The 23,047-nt window shown below is 36.8% G+C and overlaps 1 protein-coding gene across 2 annotated transcripts in view; it reads left to right on the top strand.

Annotated features, from left to right (window-relative positions):
- The window catches only part of Gabra1 (gamma-aminobutyric acid type A receptor subunit alpha1), a 55,230-nt gene that overhangs the window by 22,695 nt on the left and 9,488 nt on the right, over positions 1-23,047 (top strand). For both annotated transcript variants that reach the window (XM_004836431.4, XM_004836430.4), the window contains 4 exons: positions 2,827-3,047; positions 6,180-6,262; positions 11,161-11,304; positions 22,514-22,666. In XM_004836431.4, the coding sequence (XP_004836488.1) occupies positions 2,827-3,047; positions 6,180-6,262; positions 11,161-11,304; positions 22,514-22,666 (601 nt within the window). The remainder of the gene's footprint in view (positions 1-2,826; positions 3,048-6,179; positions 6,263-11,160; positions 11,305-22,513; positions 22,667-23,047) is intronic.

The raw sequence follows: 23,047 nt of genomic DNA, 5'->3' as shown, positions 1-23,047 counted from the left end.
GTGAAAGCACACACAGATGGCAATAAATGATGCAAATGATAACACTTTAATACAGTATTTATTTAGGAACATAGTGTACATTTTGTCCCAGATCTTCTGAATGAAGCTAACATTTTTCAGAGACATACTCTGTGGAATAGAACTCAGAGAGACTTTGTCTGGTGGGGGCTGGAACTTGAACAGATCTTATGTGTTTCCTCTTTCTTCCATGGTGCTCCCTCTGTTGCAGTTTGACTTCCAAAGAAATAGCACTTTTTTCTTTCCCAGTCACATAGAAATCTAATAAAAATTTGTGTTTGGAAAATGAGATGAGCGACTAATACTCATTTCTAATATGTACTAAGACTTCCTGTAATTTAGAAATTCTTACAGTCATTCACAATTGTTAACTCACTTCTTATACTAGCCAAGTTAGTTATCCTCACTTTATATATGATGAACCTGGGGCTTAATAAAGGTATGAAAAATTACCTGAGGTCAGTTAGCCAGAAAGCTTACAATTTATATCCATAACGAGTAATGCTGCAACTCTGCTTCATTCCTCTCTGTGTTCTGAAATCTTAAAGAGGAAGATCTGGCTCATCCAGCTCCAGATGCCCATTCTTGAACTAATGGGTTATGGCCATGGAGCCTGGTCAGGTTACAGAAGTAGCCACTGGGAGCCACTTACTGGTACCCTAGCAATTACACAGGAGAAGTTCTCAGACAATGAGAGGCTAAGTATTTACGCTCTTGATCACCACCAAGTGACCAAGTGCTTTCATTTCATTTTTCATTTCTACTTCTCACAGAGGAGAAAATGTAAAGCAAGCTTATCTAGGTAGCATTGCCACATGCACCCAGCAGTAAATTATACCCTATGTAAAGGGAGGATATCTAAAATCAATCTGAAAATCTCATTGTCTACCACTAGCACAGGTAAACAAGGGAAGCTGCAAACATGATAAGTATGTAAATATTAGGACTCTGAAAGCTTTGACAGACATTTTTTGGGGGAAAATTATTGCCTTTGGGATATACCTTGCCAAAGATTTGATAACATCTATTTTAAGTTAATTTTTAATATTTATTTGGAGCAAACAAACAAGTGAACCAAAATTTTAGATTCATATGACTATAGACAGGTTAGACATCTTTGGAATCTTGATTTTACAAATGATCATTTCCTCTACTATTGGCTAGTCAAAAGCAGTTCAGTTGGATAAAGAATAGAAACCATGTGGTTAGGGTGTGAGAAATATAAATTCCATCATATATCAAATGGTAATAAGCCTGTTGTCCCGAGGAGGAGAACATACACAGTACAGACTAGATCCATCCACCCTGTTGCCCTGACAATTACTACCACACTGTAAGACTTTCTGATATAATTCAATCTCTTTCTTCATTTCTCTCTTTATGGAAAATACCATTCTATTCTTGTCCTACTCCTCCATGAGTTTTCTTAACAATATTAAAGCCTACATAGTTTCTTCTTCTGCTAAATTTAACATATGCTTAACAAATGCTTGCTGGTAAGTAAATTCCCATCATATATCACAGTGGCTTTCATGTAACACTTCCACCCCCCCCCCCACAAAATCCTAACCAATAAGGAAGGTAACTTGTCTTGCTTACATCAGCAGGATGGCTTCACGTTAAACTTCCTTGTTTCTATGTCACTCAGCAATCAGTACTATCAACCATCCACTGATCACTGTGGGTGACTCGATCAGTAAGGCCTCAACAATATCAAACACATGACACAAAGATAAACCTTCACTCAGTCTGTGTCAGTTTTGCTTAAATCCTAGAGGACAGGTACTTAAATTTGTGCATAAAATACCTAAAAGCAGAGGTTGTTTATTTTATATGTCCTAAAGATTTAAAAAGTAGATGCTTTCAGATGCAGTGTGCCTTAGAGGATTAGCAAAATGTAGTATGGTGTTTTCAAGTTAGTCTTCCTTCTAGTTTCGAGCATGCTAAGATTAATGGAGGACGTGGTGATCTTTATTTCAAACCGTTGAGTTCCAAATTGAGTGCCAGCGTAGCAAGCACCGCAATGAAGATGAATATTACCCTTTTCAATTTTAGGAGCTGATAAGTCATATTGCTCGTTTTCAGATTAGTAGATCTCTGGGTATTACCATAAGGAATGCTGTGTTTAATCAAATAGATTCCTTGGCTGTGAATGATTATGAACTTTTCACACTTCTCACATGACTTATGCACACACTCATACACACCCATATACTCTGCATTTTTCCCCTTTTGGGGGTGGGGGTGAATCCAAATTACCACTGAACATGGATTATTCATTTTCATAATCTTAATTTCATAGAATTGGAAGTCTACATACCTTATCTTGAAAAAATTATTTACTTAGTCAAAAAGAAGAGAGAATTTTCACACCTATGTAGACTTATGTTTGACTTGGTTGTGCTGGGAGGTTTTCAGAGACCCTGGGAGATTCTCTAAAACTGTGCTTTATCTTTATGGCTGGAGTTAGCAGATTTAAATATTTTCCTATACATAGTTTGCTTTTTAAATTGTAATATAGTCTACTTCTTCTAGTGTTGTTATAGAGGAGGGAGCATGATGCTCTTATCTTCCTTCCACTTAACTAAGGATAAAACACGTTTCCACCAAAGAAATATGTTGGCATTGTGGTTTGTTATTTTTAAATATTACACAAACAGGTGATTCTCCTGACATTAATATACTTCTGGAAGCATACCTAGCTCGCATTTTGCTTCCAAAATTAGAAAAATTATGCATTATCTGTGAGATATTTGAATTACAAAATAAATCACAGTGAACTCTTTGCCATTTTCCAAAATTACCTAGGAGTATACAATAGATGTGTTTTTCCGTCAAAGTTGGAAAGATGAAAGATTAAAATTTAAAGGACCCATGACAGTTCTCCGGCTAAACAACCTAATGGCAAGTAAGATCTGGACTCCAGATACCTTTTTTCACAATGGAAAGAAGTCTGTGGCTCATAATATGACAATGCCCAATAAGCTGCTGCGGATCACAGAGGACGGCACCTTACTCTACACCATGCGGTAAGCACAGTTGCATTTCTGTTCACCCAGCTCTTGTACTTTCTCTTCTACATAAAGGCAGGCATCAAGCTGATGGACCCTGGTGGGACACTAGGTGTCCTGTTATTCCAGTTTTTCAATCATAAGAAATTATTCTGCTACAAAAATCTTAATATGTTTAAATATTATGCAAGCATTAAAATGATCAGTAAAATGACTATAAAAACAAAAAGCATTTACATATATTAATAAATACAATATAGAAAAATATATCTCTCCAACCTGCTCTAATTCAATATGTAGAACCTATTCTCTCCACTATAAACTTTATATGCTCCTAATATCCAGAAAAGTCTAAATTAAATTGCTAAAAGCTATCAGATGTGGTATATCCTCAAATACTTCTACTAAAATTGAAGTAACAGAAGCCAGAAGATATGGGAAATCATAAAATTCTGAAAAGAAAACAGACTCACAGTGGAATATGTGTGTGAAGAAGTATATGGATTCATTAATGGTATTGTTAGCCATATATTCTTAAATTTGGCTTAATCTGAAAACTGTGTGTATTTTTTGGTTTATGAACCTTTATTCCTTTTCAAGATGCCTGCAAAATTTAGCATCTAATAAGTGCTCAATATCCATTGGGTTAATTGAAGGCACCATAAAACAAAAAAGAATTTTGAAAAATTTCGAGAATAGGTAATTAAAGATATTCTTAGCTCATAAGAAAATTTGAAATATCCAATTCTCATTCTGGAGGGCCCCAATATTTCATTCTCAGATGACTTGTTAGAATTTGCAAATCTGGCCAACACTTGGTAATCCAGACTGTTCAATTATTCCCTTTATATGAAAAGGTAATAAAGAGAAAAATCTCAATTTGGTAGGCTGTATTTCCCATGGGAATAGAGTGGTATTTTGCCTTGGGTAAAAGCTGCCAAAATGACTATCTTTTCAAACTCAAGCATCCCAGAGAGAGAGAGAGAGAGAGAGAGAGAGAGAGAGAGAGAGAAAGAGAGAATCTCCATTAGAAATTGGACTATACTAGTCAAAGTGTAATACTACTTAAAGAATAAGAAAAAATATCTGAGCTAAAGAAGAAATAAAATAGAGGACTAGTGGATACATTTGTTGAGACCTCACTAGGTAATTCAAGCATGATCTAAATGTGTTTGAAATTTGAAATAATTTTCTCAAGTTAAAAAAATCTTACATTTTTCTTTGAGCCTAAATCCAGTCTGTGTAACTCCCAAGTGGTGATTTTCTGGGAGGGATTTGCTTATCCTGAATAGTTTACCAATTAAGTTTTCAGATAAATGTAAAGTTCTTCATAAATAAGTAACCTATACCTTCATTGTTTGAAATTTCTCACTATTTTTGTTGATGTGTTATTATTTTAACACACTTAAGAATCCAATTTAAGGGCAAGAGATTTAGCTCAGTGGTTCTGCCACCTGCCTCACAAGCACAAGGTTCCGAGTTCAGGCCCCAGTACAAAAAAAATGCAATTTAATCATTAACCTATAGATTTTATATTTCCTTAATCAGTATTATAATCACTTGATTTTACTGGCTATAAAACCCTCGTACCATGTTTTTAAGCTACTTAATGAGTAATGAAAACCTTGCTAGAAATCATTTAAAAGAAATGAATATAAATTCCTTCACAATTCTACAAACTGAGAGCAAACATTTCAGTGAATTACTTTCTTAACAGTTCTTTTTAAAAATTAAGAACAGAACTCAAATTCCCAGAAAATCTTAGGCACTAACAAGGAGCCCAGTAGAGTCCTGGCTTAACTAGGCCACGGGTTGGTAAACGGTAATAAATGGTTGGAAAATAATAATATCAATACAAATTCTCAAGGAGACTTTCTGCTAGTCTCAGTCTCATGAAGCTTTAGGACTCTCCTCCTTTGTCTGTTCCTTCTTTGTCTTATTCCTTCAGTGCTAGTTTAGGGAAGGAGACAGAGAGCTGCATTTAGGAAAAGATAATTTTTTTATTACTTAAATTCTTTTATTGATACATTTTAGGTATACAACACAATTACATTTCTCATTGGGAACTTGTACCTTTACATAATGCATCTTGGTTCTTATTTTTTCCCCATTCCTAGCCCTTCCTTCACCCCCTCCACCCTTCCCTACTTACAAAGACTTTATTTCCATCTTTTCCATTTCTCATCATTTTTCCTTTCCCTTCTTTCCTTTCCCCTGCCCCTCCCACTACCCCTACCCCTTTGGACCTTTTCTTCCTATTTTGCATTATCGATTATTCATTCTAATCATTGGTACATTTTAGGTATACAATATAATGACATTCATCATTGGAAAATTGCACCTTTACATAATCTCTCTTGGTTCTTATTTTTCACCCTTGCCCAGCCCTCCCTTCAACCCCTCTATCCCTCCCTATTTACAAAGATTTTATTTCCATTTTTCCATTTTCTCATATTAATTCCATTCCCTTCTTTCCTTTCCCCTACCCCTCCCATTTCCCCTTCCCCTTTGCCCCTTAGGAAAAGATAATTTATTTTTTTATCCTTACTATAATGTCTTCTCTACCAAAGATGAATTTGCACTTATGTATGTACTTTTTCCTTTTGCTATTAGTATATATTTCTGATTCATAACAAATACATTTATCATGGGGGAATTGGTACAGGTACATACCACATCCTGCTCCATTTTACTTCCCCTTGACATATGATAATTTTATATATGTTGGATATTTGATGTGATGTTTCAGTGCTTGTATACATTGTGTAATGATGAAATCAGGGTAGTTAGCATATTCCTGCCCTGATAAGGGAATTACTTGCTTAAATCTAGTTTAATTATAAACTAGATTTGTGGAAAGGTAGATTGTAGATGGTGTTTGTTCTGGAAAATGTTAGTGATACTTGCCCACTAGATACAACAAAATGTTGCCTATTTTCTCAGAAAAAAAAAACACAAAATGGATAGAATTCAGTCATTGTTGTAAATAATTATTTTGCGATCATTTGCTTAAGAACTCAGCGTAGCTTTGGAACTTACGCCTCTCCTGCCTTGTTAATATATTTGCTATATTTAATAACATCCCACTCTGATGATCAGCAAGTGTCTAATTTACAGTTTTTGTTTGTATTCTATATTTCCCTTAATAAGACTGACAGTGAGAGCCGAATGCCCAATGCATTTGGAGGACTTCCCTATGGATGCCCACGCCTGTCCGCTAAAATTTGGAAGCTGTGAGTAAATTTATTTTTCTTATTCTTAAGAGGGATCTAAGACATTGAAAAGAGACCTCCAATTAGTGAAGTCTGTCAGATACAAAGACATCAAGAAAATTCAAATAGCAATATATTGCAAAGGCTTCCTATAAGTAGTAATCCTTGACTTAACTTTTGAATATTATTTCAGGAAAAGGGTTATTATTTATCTACTAGAACAGAAAGCATGTATCGAGCCATTTAGTGGAAGAATTCTATCTTTGTTAAAATTGTATCCATAGAAAAAGGAGTATACTACGGATGCCTATACCACATGGATACCATTGTTATTCTGTTATTATTTTGTTATGAAATTTTGTCTTATTTTTTCATAAAATAACAGAAAACACCTTTCCCTGCAAATAAATGAAGATTATTTTGTTTATCTTAAATTGTTACTGACATTGTTTGATCTTAAGAATAATTCAACCTGTTTCCCAGATGGAAACATTGGTAGGTGGCAAAGGACAGTAAGTAGATGTTTCTTAATAATAAAACCTTAATCTTAGGGAAGTTTCTAGAAAAGAATTCACCCTCCTTGTACTCATAAAAGATTTCTAGATGAGTTGGGATGTCCTGTGGAGTTTGTGAACATATTTATGCTTTTGATGATATCCTAGATAAATTTCCTTTATAGTAAATTTTTGGGTTTCTCCTGTTTGAAAATATTCAGGTGCCCCTTGGGGGAGGCAAGGGAACAGCAGGCCTCGGAGCTGGGTTCTCTGGTCTCCTTACTGTCTTTCTGCATCTGTCCAGCATACATGCTTGAAATAAGTGGGAATAATGAGTTCTGTGTATCCTGCAGGGGACTCACATACCAGGACTGAGTCAGCTCCCAGACTACCTAACCAGCTTTCTGTTCTCACTAGACATCCCGTCTGAGCAACTATTTTGGTGAAGATATGATTCATAGAAGAAAAATAGTGGTACTGTAGGAAGAGAGCAAGCAAAGAAAATAACAGAGGGCCTTGTCTTCGTAGCAGCTTCCAGCAGCTTCTAGCAGCTTCCTAGCTTTCTAGTCTTGGAGAGACAACGTTCTCTATTTTGAAATCTCATTCTGTACTGAAACTCAAGGGTAAACTACACCAAAAACTGTCGCCTAAATAGGCCTTTGGTGATAACTTCCTTCTTCCCAGCCTTTCTCATTTTAATGTACATTTTACTTTATAGACTATTACATTTCTTCTTGAAAACCAGCTCCATTGATAACAACAATAGCACACAATATGTGTTATTTACAGGCTAGGTAATATGTTAAATGTTTATATGCTTATAAGCTAATCTCATTTATATTGTAGCCTTGTGGGAAGATCACATATCATATTTTGCCTGAAACAGCACTGATTTATTCCAAATATCCTGGAATAATTATTAATAGTCCTTTTATTTACCTTTAAAATTCCCCTAATCTAGACAAGAGATTATGTATTTTTCATATTATTTGGTATTTATTTCTTTAGTAAGGACAGCTGATACAGAGAAGGGTTTATATTTTCATATTAGATGTAGGATGATAAGTGATCGTTGGATAGTGTGGTATCTTAACAATGTTGCTGTTTTAAGATATCCTTATCAAAACTGAAATTTTAAGATATCCTAAGCCTAGCTGTAACCTTTAGATGTTCTTTCCCATCACAAGATGGCTGCTAAAACTCCAACCATTGCATCTACTTTCATCAAGAATGGGAAAAATTGGTGGGGGAAAAGAGAGAGAGAGAAAGAGGTCATACTTATATAAAAAAGACAAAAGCTTTTTCTAAAACCCTAGCAGGAATCTATTCATGTTTCATGAATCAAGTGTATATCACACTGCAAATGCTATTAGCAAAGGACTTTAGAAAGAAACTATTTTCATCTTTGTAACCTGAAGAATATTAGAGGTATTTTGGGAAGAAACAGGTTGTGAGTGGAAAGTTAATAGTCTGGAACAGGAAAACTGGAATTCAAGCAATAATGAGAGCCATTTTCCATGCAGGGCCTCTGCATGTGCTCTTTTCTCTGCCAGGGTCACTGTGCCCTTGGTGTGGAGTGTGCTTGGGTTCTTCTGTCTCCACATCTCCACATACATGACAACTCCTAGGGCCTCCGCTGCTGACTTCGTAGGCATTTGCCCCTACAGTCCTCTCCCTTTTTCCTTTTCCTCCTCCTTCTTCTTTTAATGCTGTGCCGGGGATTGAACCCAGGCCTTGCACAGGACAGTTGGGTGCCCAACCAGAGAGCTACATCATCAGCTCCCCACTAGCCTTCCTTCAGCCCACTGCCATTTTTTATTGCTTATTGTGGCATTAATGATTAGTTTTACTTATTGGTGAATACTTTTTATCATCTGAAGACTGTAACCTTCGTGAGACCAGGATAAATTTCACTCGGCTTTTCCTGGTGTCAAAAGTAATACAAAGTATGTGTGTAATAAATATTTATTAATTTTTTAAAGATTACAGTAATCAGGTTTTGCATGCTTTCCCAGTGTTTATGCTTTACATAAGCATAAGATCAGTGGGGAATTAAACAAACAGGGAAGACTGGCCATGGAAACACAGGCTCAGCAGGTCCTGCTCAGTGAGAAACAAAGTGACGGGTTATGAGTGGCGCAGTCCATTCGTCCTCTGGTCTTTTCTCTAACTTGGCTTAATCCACATATGTCAAAGGTGAAGAAAGTGAACAAAAATCCTTTGACCCATATTTAGGCTGAATATCTTACTACAGTATATGGAAAGAAGGTAGGCAAGAGTGGTTTCCCAAAATACAGTGGGACACTCTGCAACAAATGTTTATGGAGCTTCCAAATCATCCCCATCCATACATTGATGAGCACAGAACTCGGTAAAGCAGATGTTTTTCTTACCTCTCCATTCGGCTCTAACTGTCAGTGCTACATTACTTTCTGCTGGTTAGGGATAAAGACCTCTGCATAGGAACAGTTAACCCAAAGACCATGCAGGTGATACAGTTGTCATCTTTCAGTTGCTTTTTGAGGAAAATATACCATCTTCCAAAAGAAGATTTTAGCAAGCTTAATTTAGAGACTGAGGATCATGACTTACATCATTTTTAGGCAACCCCATTTTCATGTAAGAACCATAATTGTATAACTCACAATATTTTAGATTCTACAAATATAAATTTGGGCACAGCTCTCAAGCCTGGTCACCTAGAGGTGAGCATTGGGTCAGACAAGACCACATGATAGCTTTTGTAGGCCATAGATATTTTTGCATTTGGGAACCATTCCTTTAAATCTATATGTTATGAGGCCTGGAATTTAGCTCAGTGCTTCTGCCGCCTGCCCTGTAAGCACAAGGTCCCAAGTTCGATCCCTGGTACCAAAAGAAAAAAAACGAGAACAAAAAAAAAAGGACTGGGGATTTAGTTTAGTGGTTTTGCTGCCTGCTACACAAGCACAAGGACCTGAGTTCGATCCCTGGTACCAAAAAAAAAAAAATCTGTATGTTATGACTAGGTCGGTATGAAGATGAGTATAATTCAAGATAGTTTATTTTTGTTTTATCTCCTGATTTAAAAAAATTAAAACATTTTCATATCCTTCCAAAAGTATGTGGATCCTGGGCACTGTGCCCATTGTTTCTACTGAAGAAGTTGGCCACTGGCCAGTGAGGCTGGCTCCTATAGTCAGGCCACCTTTTGCCCTCCCATTACACACCCTGGAAGCAACTTACTTTTTCTAATGGGATATTCCCTCAATTTTGAACATTACTTTATATCTAAACAGAGGAGAGTATATATCATCATTTCTACCTATTCAAAGTGGTTACCCTGGGACCAGAAGCCAGAAAAGCTATAGAATTTCTTTTTTCTTCTCTTTCTCGCTCACCCTGTATCTTCCTCCTCCATCTGCATAGATTAAACATTTATGATCAAACTTCTTATATAGAAGATGGCTAGGTTAAAAGAAACATGGCAAATGAAAATGAGAAGAGGTATATAATGCCATTCATCATCATGATAATGATGTAAAGATGAATAAAAAGAAAATCAATATAAAGGGAGTAAAGTCAGACTTTCCCTGCAAGTGGCTGTGCAGCAAAATTTCTAGGATTACTTTTCATATTTACCATAAAGTTCCCTTGGCTTGACATAATATGGACCCAGGCTATTAACTTTAATCTCATTTCATCTCTCATGCCCTTCAGAGGAGACACATTGGTCTTCCTCAAGTTAAGTTTTAAAAAAAATTTTTTTAAGATAGGGTCTTGCTATGTAGTTCAGGCTGGCCCTCAAACCCACAGCAATCCTCTTGCCTCAGCCTCCTGAGTGCTGAGATTATAGGGGTGTACCACTGTGCCAAGCTCTCATATTAATTAATCTTTTACCCACAATAAAAGAAAAACTTTGCTAGTTTGTCTGCTGAGCAAGCTCTTCTCCGTTTAGCTCATTCTTCCTTTCTTTGTCGTGCATTTGTATGTCACCTTCTCAGAGACACTCTAGGTCCCTTTCCTCACCTAAAGTGACCCCCCACACCCTTCATTCTCTATCTCCTACTGATTAATGTATGATTTTATTGCACTTAATATTATATTAAATTATACATTTGTTGGCTTATCTGCTTTTGTCCCTACCACTACAATGTATATCCCTTGCAATCAGCAGCTTTTTTGTTATGTTCATTACTGTAGACCTGGCACGGTACTTTGCCTTTGTAGATCCCTATTCATCATTCATTGGAAGGGTGAAAAAAATGACTAAAAGAATCAGGAAACATGTACTTTGGTATTTCAAAACTGAGGAATATGGGCTTTTGTTTTCTCCCTTGCCCTCTGAAATCATGAGATAGGAAACATGAAGCTGATACAGCACATCAAAAACTTAGGAGAATCAAAGAGGCCAAATACACATAATTTCCCACTCTTTCTTTTTAGATGCTTACACGAGAGCAGAAGTTGTTTATGAGTGGACCCGAGAGCCAGCACGCTCAGTGGTTGTAGCAGAAGATGGGTCACGCTTAAACCAGTATGATCTTCTTGGACAAACAGTAGACTCTGGGATTGTTCAGTCCAGCACAGGTAAGCATCTCTGGATCAATCCAAATATGAAAAAAATAATAGAAAAATATATTGTGACAATGTGAGGCCTCAGTGACTCTTCCAGTAGCACAAGCAGAAGAGAGAGAAAATTGCACCAAACAGGATCTGTTGAGCTGCAATGTTGGACCTGTCATGTAATGCCTTTTGGCTTCTGTTTCTACAAAAGTAGGGATCTAGTTCTATGTGGCCAATGTAGCACAGAAGGCAGGCATGTGAATCCTTGCGGGGAATATCTGGGTTAAGTTTTTACTTCTCCACTTTGTCAGTGATTGCCATTACTGTGCAGTGTCACTGGAAGGAATCAAATTAAACCCATGAAGATTAGGTAGCACATTTCTTGGCCATAAAAAATTTAAATAAATGTTAAATTAATGAATCTTGGTGCACTTGTGACAGCAACCATTATACATGGGGCATCATAAAGCCAATTTGTTCTACATGTCGGTTTGTACAAACCTCCACCCAAGCATCTTCCATATTGAATGCCAGTAGAGATGAAGCCATGTAACTGGTCACTCCAGTTTGGAATTAAAAGTAGATGAAGTGTTACACGTTTCTGCGTTGTAACTCATTCACTAATCCCATTCTCAGAACCACACTAGATGCTGTAAAAACATGGACCTGAGATTTCAAAGTAGTTTCAAATAATAATGTTTTATTTATGCAAATCACCATTTTGTATTAATTCAAATATCAGAATCAAGCCAAATAATTATGAGAAAATGTGGACATACAATTAGAAAAACTCATGCCCCCCCACGAAGCCCAAAATTTTAAAATATGTTGAATTACTACAATATTGAATATTTTTAAATATTTTTAAAGATGTCTTATAAAACTTCAGTTTAGTTCACTTTCATTTGTGATTTCTAAAGAAAGATACTTTAGTACTATGTAAGAACACTGATACAATTTTCCTCTGAAAAAACCTTCTTCTTTAGATTTCAAAGCTCATAATTTGAACACTCATAATTCTAGAACCTTCAAATAATAGGTTAATTCTATTACTATCAATATTGGATTAGTTCTCCTTAGCAAGATCTGTCTTTTTCTTATTTAAAGATATCCTTAACTACCTTAGAAACTTAAATACTCATGTGCCTTGTTTTAAACAATGGAGAAGACTGATCCTTACCTTTTCCCTTAGAAATGCAAGTGGAGTAGTGGAAAGGTCATGGGCTTTGCGGTGAGAAAGTTGTACACTCAGGGCTAGCTCTCTCACTTAGCAACCTTGTGACTTTAGGTAAGTCATTTATTCAAATGGAAGCCTTGGTCTCATCTATAGAATGGGAATGCTATAGTTTTACATTAAAAATAAACTATCCTAAGTGTTGTTTTTTCTTTGGTACCAGGGATCGAACGCAGGTCTTTGCACTTGCAAGGCAAGTGGCAGAACCACTAAGCCAAATCCCTGGCCCTATCCTAAGTATTGCAAAATGCTATAAGTAAGTCCTCAAAGTGGCTGTTGTTAGTCCTGAAAACATCCTAAACGAGAAAAGTGCTGAAGAGTTTTCTTTCTCGCAATGTGCTTTGTTGAAAAAGATACTAAAATAATCTGTGCTTACTTCTTAAAAATTGAATGCTATTATAAACTGGATATTATGACAGGCACCAGAGATTCAGTGATAGACAAGGTTCAGACCTTGCTTTCATAGAATTCAAAATAAGAGCAGAAGAACATATAAACTGTAATTATCCAAATGGATCGTAAGGGCTGTGATTAACATTTTTGTGAGTCTGTCTTCTGTATCTCTATTATTTTCTGTAGTACCTGAGACATAGGAGGAACTGAATAAATATTTTGAATTAATGCAATAAATAAATGAATATAAATTAGGATAGCTGAGGAAGGACTGCTTCAGGAGGTGGATTTTCTCTTCTTCTTCTTCTCCTTCTCCTTCTCCTTCTCCTTCTCCTTCTCCTTCTCCTTCTCCTTCTCCTTCTCCTTCTCCTTCTCCTTCTCCTTCTCCTTCTCCTTCTCCTTCTCCTTCTCCTTCTCCTTCTCCTTCTCCTTCTCCTTCTCCTTCTTCTTCTTCTTCTCCTTCTAGTTAGTGTACAATGCTTAGAGGACAAATAACCACTGTTCAAGGCCCAGGACATTCAGAATAACAGACACATACTGTTTGCTCAAGGAATACTCCACCCATTATTGCTAGCATAGAAGTTGCAGGGCATCCAGAAAACAACTCAAATGCAGTATTATGTATGCAGTAGTATATACAAGTCTGGAAGATGGCTTAGAGGAGGAAAGCTGAACTCAAGTTCTGGCCCTAATAACCTTGACCATGTCACTATAAGACCTTGAGTTAGGTCTTCAAGTCTCTATTTCGCATCTCTTGGTGGAACCTGGAAACATTAAGATAAATGACCCTGAAGGCAATTACTCCCTTATTTCTGCCAGAAGACAAGAGAATGATGGCTGCAGGGTGCACTCACAAGGAGAATGGTGAGATCTCACTGGGGAGACTGTCAATCACCTGTTACAAGGTTAAAAGTAGTTGAGCTACTTGCCTGCCACCAACACACATCTGAACACACAAATGTAATCCTAGCGACCTGTGTCCAGTCAAAATACCTAGGTCATTTCAGTGCCATCAGAGAAAACAATGGGGATCTCAACACAATATTGGGAATTTTTAATTCAGTGTAAACACATTTAGAGACATAATCCCTTTCGTGGAGTCTGACATCACATTTAGAGAAAGAAAATTAGTTATAGTGCTTAGTTTGAAGTGCACTTTTTCACCCAGCAGAGCTAAACTGTTATAAGTGCATGGGAAGGATAAATTCTCATTGATTTCAAATCCAATCTAAGTCTCTGTTATTCATTCACTTTCCCACTTATTCCTTTAATCATTTGTTCATTTACCCTGTCAAACACTGTGATGGGTCTAGATAAGAGAGAAGAAAGACAAAGAGCCCTTGCCCTAAAAAAATCTCATGGCTGCATGAGATAACTATCTCATATTACTGGCACTATTTTAATCTTAGATCCTCACAAAGAATTTGTATATTATTGTTACTTCCATGTCCAGGGAGGCTTATTTGGTTTTCTAAGGTCACACAGCTGGGAAGAGGCAGAAATGGAATGTGGTGAGTAGCCTGACCGTGGAGTACATGCTCTCAACCATATAGCAGACCACTAACAGTCAACACAGACATGTGAGATGAGAAGACAAAATTATTAAGAATGTACAGCCTGGAGATGGTGGCTTTATCACTTATTGTGTTACCTTTGGCATCTCTTTGCATGTGTCTGTTCATTTGATTCATGTATCTATTTCATGAGTTTCTGTGATACTGATATGAGAAAGTGTATGTTACTGCTTAGAAGTGGATCTAGTTTTCTTAGAACTGTGCAGTAAATACCAAGCATTACTGTTAGTGATGATGACGGATCAAGTACAAGAGAACCATGTGATGGCACAAAGCTTCTCCAAGTATACAGAAAGGCTCTTTGGATCTACAGCCTGTCCCTTCCATCACATGATGCTTGCTAAGCAACTCTTTAAGGAGAGTGTGTGGAAAAATTAAAACAGTGATTAAAGGGCACGAGATATGACTTATGCAGAAAAGTAGAATACTTAAACTGGTCCTTAGGCATAGGAATGATATCAGGGTTCAGAAAATAATGAGAATGTAATAGCATGCCACATTCTTAAAATACACTGTGATGACTAGAAATTCTCATAATTTCCAAACCAAAAGGGATCACAGAAAATTTAGATTAATTTGGGAACTAAGATGTCTCCTTAGCCAACTATCATTAATCCTTAGAACAGATGATGAAGATAAACTGTAGAATTCTATTATCTAGAATGCAAAGGTTTCTCTGGGTGAGCAGATTTAAAGATGACTCTGAAAGGTCAAATAATGAGGAAATTAAGTGTCTTCTTTGATCATGAAGCAACAGTCATGATCAACATTCATCAAAAGAGATTTAGTGCACACCCATTTATAAACCCCAGTACACGGTCTTTAGAGAAATATTTATAAACATAGAAGGGCAGAAATGGTGAAAAAGACATTTGTGGTTGTCTCATCAACTTTTTCATATTTCAAATGAAGGAACAAGTTCAGAAAGGCCAAGTAATCTAGAAGTATAGTTTTATCTCCTTATTACTAGTTCAGTATTTTCAAAACAGTAAAATACCACCACCATTTTAATATATCATTTATTTTTAAATGGTCATGCAATAGAAAACATTGAAATCTTTAAGATTTGGAAGAAGTAGCCATTCTAACAAATGCTGGTGGGGTTGTGGGGAAAAAGGAACCCTTCTCCATTGTTGGTGGGAGTGCAGACTGGTGAAACCACTGTGGAAATAAATATAGAGATACTTCAAAAAACTAGGATTAGAGGTCCCATTTGACCCAGCTATTCCCCTGCTGGGTATCTTCCCAAAAGAATTAAAAGAACCATACCACAGCGATATATGTGCACCCATGTTTATAGCGACACAGTTTGTAATAGCTAAAACTTGAAAACAGCCCAATTGCCCATCGACTGGAGACTGGATAAAGAAGATGTGTTTTTTTATAAAATGGAGTACTACTCAGCCATAAAGAATGAGATACTAGAGACATTTATAGCTAAATGGATGCACAATGAGGCAATACTCTTAAAAGAAATAAATAGGACACACATGTGTAAATACTGAATAGTTTCTCTGGTGTGAAACTGAAAGTGTCAGTAAGGATCAGAATGTATAATAGATAATGTGAAATAGCAAGAAAAGGTCCAAAGGGGAAGGGGAGATGGGAGGGGTAGTGGAAAGGAAAGAAAGGAAAGGAATAAATAAGAGAAAAGGAAAATATGGAAAAAAAAGTCTGTAAATAGAGAGGGATGGAGGGGTTGAAGGGAGGGCAGGGGAATGGGGAAAAAAATAAGAACCAAGATATATCATGTACAGGTATAAATTCCCAATAATGAATGTCATCATATTGTATACCTAAAATGTAAAGATAAACGTAATGAATAAAAAAATTGAAAACAAAGAAAACAAAAAAACATTTGTAATAAGCTGGGTATAGCAGCATGTGTTTGTAACTCCAGCACTCTAGGGAATTGATGCAGGAAGATAGTAACCTCAAGCCCAGCCTGAGCAATTTAACAACTCAGCAAGGCCCTGTCTCAGAGTAAAAAATAAAAAAGGGCTGGGGCTGTAGCTCAGCAGGAAGCCCTGGGTTTAATCCCCAGTGCTGAAAAAAAAAAAAAAAAAAAAAGAGGGAAGGAACATCATAGCTTCACATAAAATCGATGTTCAATAAAATTTCATTGAATGTCTAAAGGCTTATTTTCTCTTTTTTTTTTTTTCTTTTTTTTTGGTATCGGGTATCAAACTCTGGACCTTGCACTTGTGCGGCAGGCACCGGAACCACTGAGTTAAGTCCCTGGCTCTGAAGGCTTATTTTCTTGAACTTGAAAGAGAAGACAGGTTTCTCTGTTCTAAATTTATACTATATATCTGCATGATATTCAGATTTTTTAAAAAAATTTTTACATTAATTATGTAATTTTACCTTCAAAGCATCCCAGGAGAGTTGAATACTCTCATATTAATTGGACAAATCAGTAACTTGAAGCAAAATGAAATGAGCAAGGTATTTACCTCCCAGAAATTAATTGTTGAGCAAGCCGAGATTAGAAGTACCCGCCGACAAACATTTAATGTTGTTTTGTAAAAATATATTTCTGTTTCTTTTCCTCCATTCTCCTTAATTTTATATTATAGTATCAGAAATATTGTCACATATAATTTACAAGCTTCCTTTGGGGCTACATAATATAGAAGGATATTTGAATTATAATTCTTCTAGACTCTTGAATTAGAGGAAAAGAGATTGACATGCTTAGTGCTTAAGTACTTGGTGTCTAGACTCACTTTCAATCCAATGTAAGAAACTAGGGCTTTTTGGTTGTGTTTTTCTTTTATTTTTAAATTATTACAGCTTGATTCTGATGTTGTTGACCTTTCTGTCTCTTATGTAAAACTTTTGTGCCAAACTTCTTAGATTGCATTTAATTTAGGAAGATGGTTTCAAAACATTGGAAGTTCTATTCTTTCACTAATAGGTTAGGGAAAGAAATTGCTCATAAAATAAATATAACATCCAATAATAGCTCTTCAGATGTCTAAAAATCATATTCTTTTCAGAATCTTTGCAAAAATGTCACATTGCAAACAACAAAAGATAATGGAATATATGTAGACACTCATCTTCCTGATATAGAAAAGCTAGAAATTTTTTCTTTGAGCTGATGACATTTTGCAGGCCACAATTGAATGCATGGTTAGGAATAATAATGTGCATCCCTGGGATGGTGGAAATGTAACATGGCTTTGTCCACACAGGTATATTTTAGGAGAGCTTTGGGATAACTGGATTTCCTGCATTTTCCCTCAAATTTGGATGGCTTCAATCCCTTTCAAATGACCTTGGAGACATCACCAAAAGAAATTAATAAGTTAATTACTTAACATTTTGTTTGCTCTTCAAAAGAGAGGTGCTTGTGTTTTTTGTTTTTATTGAGCTACCTTGAGGCTCCATTTTCACCAAAGACAGATGTTGAATACTGAAGCTATATAAGGCTATGCTATATCCAAATGCCTATTTCTCTCCACAGTTAGTGTGACCAATATAAAATCCATAAATAACTACAATGTAAACTATGAGAAATTATAAATATAAACAAGAGCTATAAAGCTTAATGAACTTAGTAAGTGCTCAATAAGTGGCCAGTATTATCATTAGCAATATTAATAAAGCATGGATGATTATTTATGTAAAGAGTGAATGTATTTCTTCTTCCTATATTCTCATCAATCTTGATCAGGGAGCAGAGTGAAGAAAATACAAAAACTAGAAAATACATTTTAACACTCACATATAGTGTCATCTTCATGCAAGTCATTCATCTTCATTCTGCCATAATACATTTTGTACTATTTTATAGAAGAGAAAACTAAATATAAGGGAGATTACATAAGTTGCCCAAAGCTACAGAACAAGAAAGTAGATCTAAATTTTAAACGAAAGTGTATTTATTTCCATGGTTAATACACTTTCTCCTTAGGGTATTTTTTTCTATTCCACTGAGGAATTAGTATCTGAGCTGGGCCCCACCTATAGATGAACCAAATATTCAGCCATAGATATCAAATAGAATTTTCTGGGACAAGATACTGAGACATGAAAATCTATGGATACATATGAGAATGCAGTGCATATTAGAAATGGCAAAGTATAAATAAGGATTAAAATGATTAAAATGCATAACTGATAATTTAAAATAGGAAGAAAAGGTCCAAAGGGGTGGGGGAAGTGGGAGGGGAAGGGGAAAGGAAAGAAGGGCAAAGAAAAATTATGAGAAAAGGAAAAAATGGAAACAAAGTCTTTGTAAATAGGGAAGGGTGGAGGTGGTGAAGGGAGGACAGGGAATAGGGGAAAAATAAGAACCAAGAGACATCATGTACAGGTACAAATACCCAATAATAAATGTAAATGTATTATATACCTAAAATGTACCAGTAAAAGAATTTAAACAAAAACAAACAAACAAAAAAGAAATGGCAAGTGGCAAGTCTTGAACACCAGTTGGGACATTTTCTCATTATTGTCTACATGGGGAGCTGTTTGTTTATTTTTGAGGTACTGGGGATTGAACCTAGGGCCTTCACACTGAACTAAACCCCAGTCCTTTTCTTATTTTTAAATTTTAAGATAGAATCTTGCTCAATTGCCTAGGCTCAAACTTGTTGTCCTCTGGCCTCAGCCTCCCAGAGTGCTGGGATCGCAAGTGTGTACTGTCATGCCTGGCTTATAGACAGCTTTTACTATTACCCCGGAGAAGGAGGAATTATTAGCTACTGGCACCTCATGAATAGAGGCCAGAGATGTACTTACATATGAAACACTCCACAGGACAACCCTCTACAAGCCATTATCCAGTCCAACATGCTAACGGCCTGAGATTGAGAAACTTGATGTAGATCATGGATGTGACAGACATCTTTTTGTTGCTGTGACAAAATACTTCAAAGGGATAAACCCCTTAAAGGGGAAAGAGTTATTTTGTCTCCAGGTTTTAGGAGTTTCATGGTCAGGTGACTATTGCTTTGGGGCCTGTAGTAAGTAGATGATCATGGTACATAACCTGTGACAGAACAAAGCCTCTCAGGCCAAGAGGCTGGAATCTTGAGAATAGGAGAACATGGATGCAGTCTCCATCTCAGGACAAATCCCTGGAAGCTCCCCGGAGAGCTGCTGATGGAAGGAAGTCTATGCTGAAAAGCCAAAGAGCTTGGAGGCTCGTGTCTGTGAAGATGGCACCGCAAAAACAGGTCTTGAGAAGAATCAAGCATGGGTCCTTGGACAGGAAAGGCTCCCCCTTCTGCTCTGTGACCCATCTGGGCCCAGTGGATGGTGCCACTCACAGTCGGGGGCATCCACCTCCCTCAGTGAACTGCCCCCCACGAGATGGTCTCTAGAGGAAACCTCACGGAAGCGTGCTGAAGCAATTTTCTAGGCCTCTCTTTGCCCAGCTATGTTGATGATGAGGATTAGCCACCATAATGGGAATCCGTTAATGTATTTTTAAGTAAGAAAATCTGTGACATTTTTCATATATGTAATAAGTTCATTCTACATTAAAATTTAGGGCAAAATTAGAGGTAAGATATAACTGAAAGGGCTTAAAAGATCGTTGTAATAAATCTCCAAAGAAAGAAGGGCAGTGAACGTGAGATAAGAAACAGAAGATTGCCAGGTACGGTGGCACATGCCTGCCTCTGCAAAACACAGAGGGAGGCTGAGGCAGGACAATTGTGAATATGAACCCAGCCTGGGCCACAAAGCAAGTTTGAGATTAGTCTGGGCAACACAGAAAAGAAGGAGAAGAAGAAAAAGAAAGAAAAAAAAAGAGGGGGAGTAGAGAAAAGAGAGGGATAAGAGGATGAAGATAGAGAACAGGAAAGGAAGAGGAGGAAAAGGGTGACAGAGAGGAGGTGGCAGTTTCATGTAGTTCATGTCATGCACACATGTAACTGAAATTTGGTGATCAACTATGGTTGCTTTTCTTTCTCTTTCTAAATCACCGTCTAGTGTCTAAGGGTCAAGTCCAGGTTTTTTTATCCTGAGTAAATAGACAAACGCTAACTACCCAGCTCCTTTTTTAGAAATTTTTACTTTTGAGATAGAATCTCACTAAGTCGCTCAATTGCCCAGGCTAAACTTGCAGTCCTTCTGCCTCAGCCTTCCAGAGTACCAAAAATACAGGTATGTGCAGCCACTCCTGACTCTGTGCTGTTCATTCTTGTTAGGAAAAGTTAGCTCTCCGAATTTTAAACTTAGTTGATACTACCACTGAAAAATAAACATCTGTTAGACAGATACTGTCTGGTCTAAGTTTGGAAATTCAGCAATTCTAGCTTAGATCTAAAATACGACTCTCTATTTTGAGGACCAGGTTGCTTATGATGTGCATTTAGTCGCTGTCTATACACCTGCATAATCAGGATGAAAGCTGTGGATAGCACCATATCTCACTTACTTTACAAAATTCTGTTTGAAAATAATAATAAATAAATAAATAAAAAGAGGTTGGGTATGTACTTCAGGGGGAAGGCCCTGGGTTCATTCCCCAGTACTACTACTAAAAAAAAAAAAGTAATTAAGAAAAAAAAAGGAAAAGGAAGTTAGGGCCTGGGAGTACTGGTACTCATCCATAAAATCCCAACATCAAGGGAGAGTAAGGCAGGAGGACCAAAAATTTGTGTCTAGCCTGGGCTAAGTTGCAAATTACAAGATAAAGAAGGAAAGAAAGAAAGAAAAAAAGAAAGAAAGAAAGAAAGAAAGAAAGAAAGAAAGAAAGAAAGAAAGAAAGAAGGAAGGAAGGAAGGAAGGGAAAAAAGAAAAGAAAGAAATAGGAGTGAGACTCAGTAAGGAGAGGCCCTGGGTTTATACCTAACACTGCCCCCACCCTCCAAAACAGCAGGAATAGTCGGAACAGTCATTATTCATTCAATGCTGTGAAGGTGAGCAGCCAAATTGAGATACAGGGTTTGGTTATGGAGATCAAGGGGGCCTGAGTTGCTGTTGTAGTCACATTATAGGGACTGAAGTCAGATGTCCCTGGCTTGAGATAAAAATGATAAGTCAAGGACAGTGAAGTTTGAAGGGGGAAAGAAGGAAAAGGTGGAGAAATGTTCTAAATAGGGTAATCCTGTTTTATGGAGAACATACCTACTTTCCCTTACCCACCCACAGATAGTGAAGCATATCTCCTGAGTGAATCAGGCTAAATCTTCTAAGATTTGTAATTGAAAAAATACAGTATGAAGAAAAATAAAAGCCTTCTTCTGTCATTTGGGTTGTGTATCTACTGCTTCACATCTCGAAATGAAGCCAGGAGTTGGAGTAGAGAAAGACCATGAAGTGAACTTACAGGGCTGGGGTATGTAGCCCTGTGATAGTGGTAGAGTACTTTTCTATCTTGTGTGAGGCAGGAAGTTTAACTTCTACAATTGCAGCCAAAAATTTTTAAAAAGAAAAAATGAATATAAATGCAGATTTCCTTGGCAATTCAAAGAATAATTTGTATTCTGGGTGGGATTTGAAAAATTGCACCCTTTAAAAACTTACCGGATGGTTCTGGGAAATAAATTACGTGAAAAAATGGATTCTAGGCAATTTCTCATTTTGTAGATCAGATCAAGCTAAATTTCTCATTTGAAGTTCAAAGAAGTGTTGGAGCTAGAATCTAGCTGTCCCTACTTGCACACCAAAGACCAGTAAACATCCTGAATCTGTTTTGCAGTGGTCAGACTGGATGGAGATCTAGTGTGTCTGTAGTATATCCATGTAGGTCATGGAATCCAGCACACTGCCTTCTTAATCACTCAAGTCATTTGGAAAATATGAATATATGCTCAGATTTGTCATTTGAATGTATGATGCAGCAGCATTTAGTAGTAAGAATATCTAGTACCTCTTATCCTGAGAGCCATTTTGGTGTGTGTTAGAAAATGTTTCTTATCTTTCTTGGGTAAAAGCTTTTCTCTCTAGGGGCTGGACTGCACCTGAAGAAAGAAGGATGTTCCAGGACTTTGCTGCTAATAGAAAACCTCAGAAATAATATCTTTTCAAGGTCAAATTGTTCAAGCTTACTGTCTGCTTTACCCTCCAGGAGAATACGTTGTTATGACTACTCACTTCCACTTAAAGAGAAAGATTGGCTATTTTGTGATTCAAACATACCTGCCATGCATAATGACAGTTATTCTCTCACAAGTCTCCTTCTGGCTCAACAGAGAATCTGTACCAGCAAGAACTGTCTTTGGTAAGTGTCACTCGAGATCTTCATGCGAAAGTCTGTGACCCTGCAGAGAGAATGAAAAAAAAGTCAGCCCACATGCAAATCTGAAGTTAGTACAACAGAAAGGTTCAAGGAATTGCCATAGCTATTGTGGCATGTAAAACAAAATACTATCTTTAAATAACAAGCAAGCTGCATTAGTGCATGCAAATGGGTGGGATTAATGGACATTTGATTTCATATTTTGAGATAGCAAAGCAGCCATGAAGCAAGCAAAATAAGCATCATGTCAGATTAAAAGCTCATACACAGAAACCTTAAAATAGACATTTATAGAGCATGACGTATAGCAGTATTTTTTTGAGAATCTTAGAAAATATTATTAGAATGCATTCCTTACATATA

Source organism: Heterocephalus glaber, unplaced genomic scaffold, assembly GCF_053883595.1.
Source record: "Heterocephalus glaber isolate CG9 unplaced genomic scaffold, H.glaber_assembly_v1.0 deba00001606, whole genome shotgun sequence".
Lineage (NCBI taxonomy): Eukaryota > Metazoa > Chordata > Mammalia > Rodentia > Bathyergidae > Heterocephalus > Heterocephalus glaber.
Note: the sequence above shows the minus strand (reverse complement) of the source record. Positions and strands in the feature narration are given on the sequence as shown.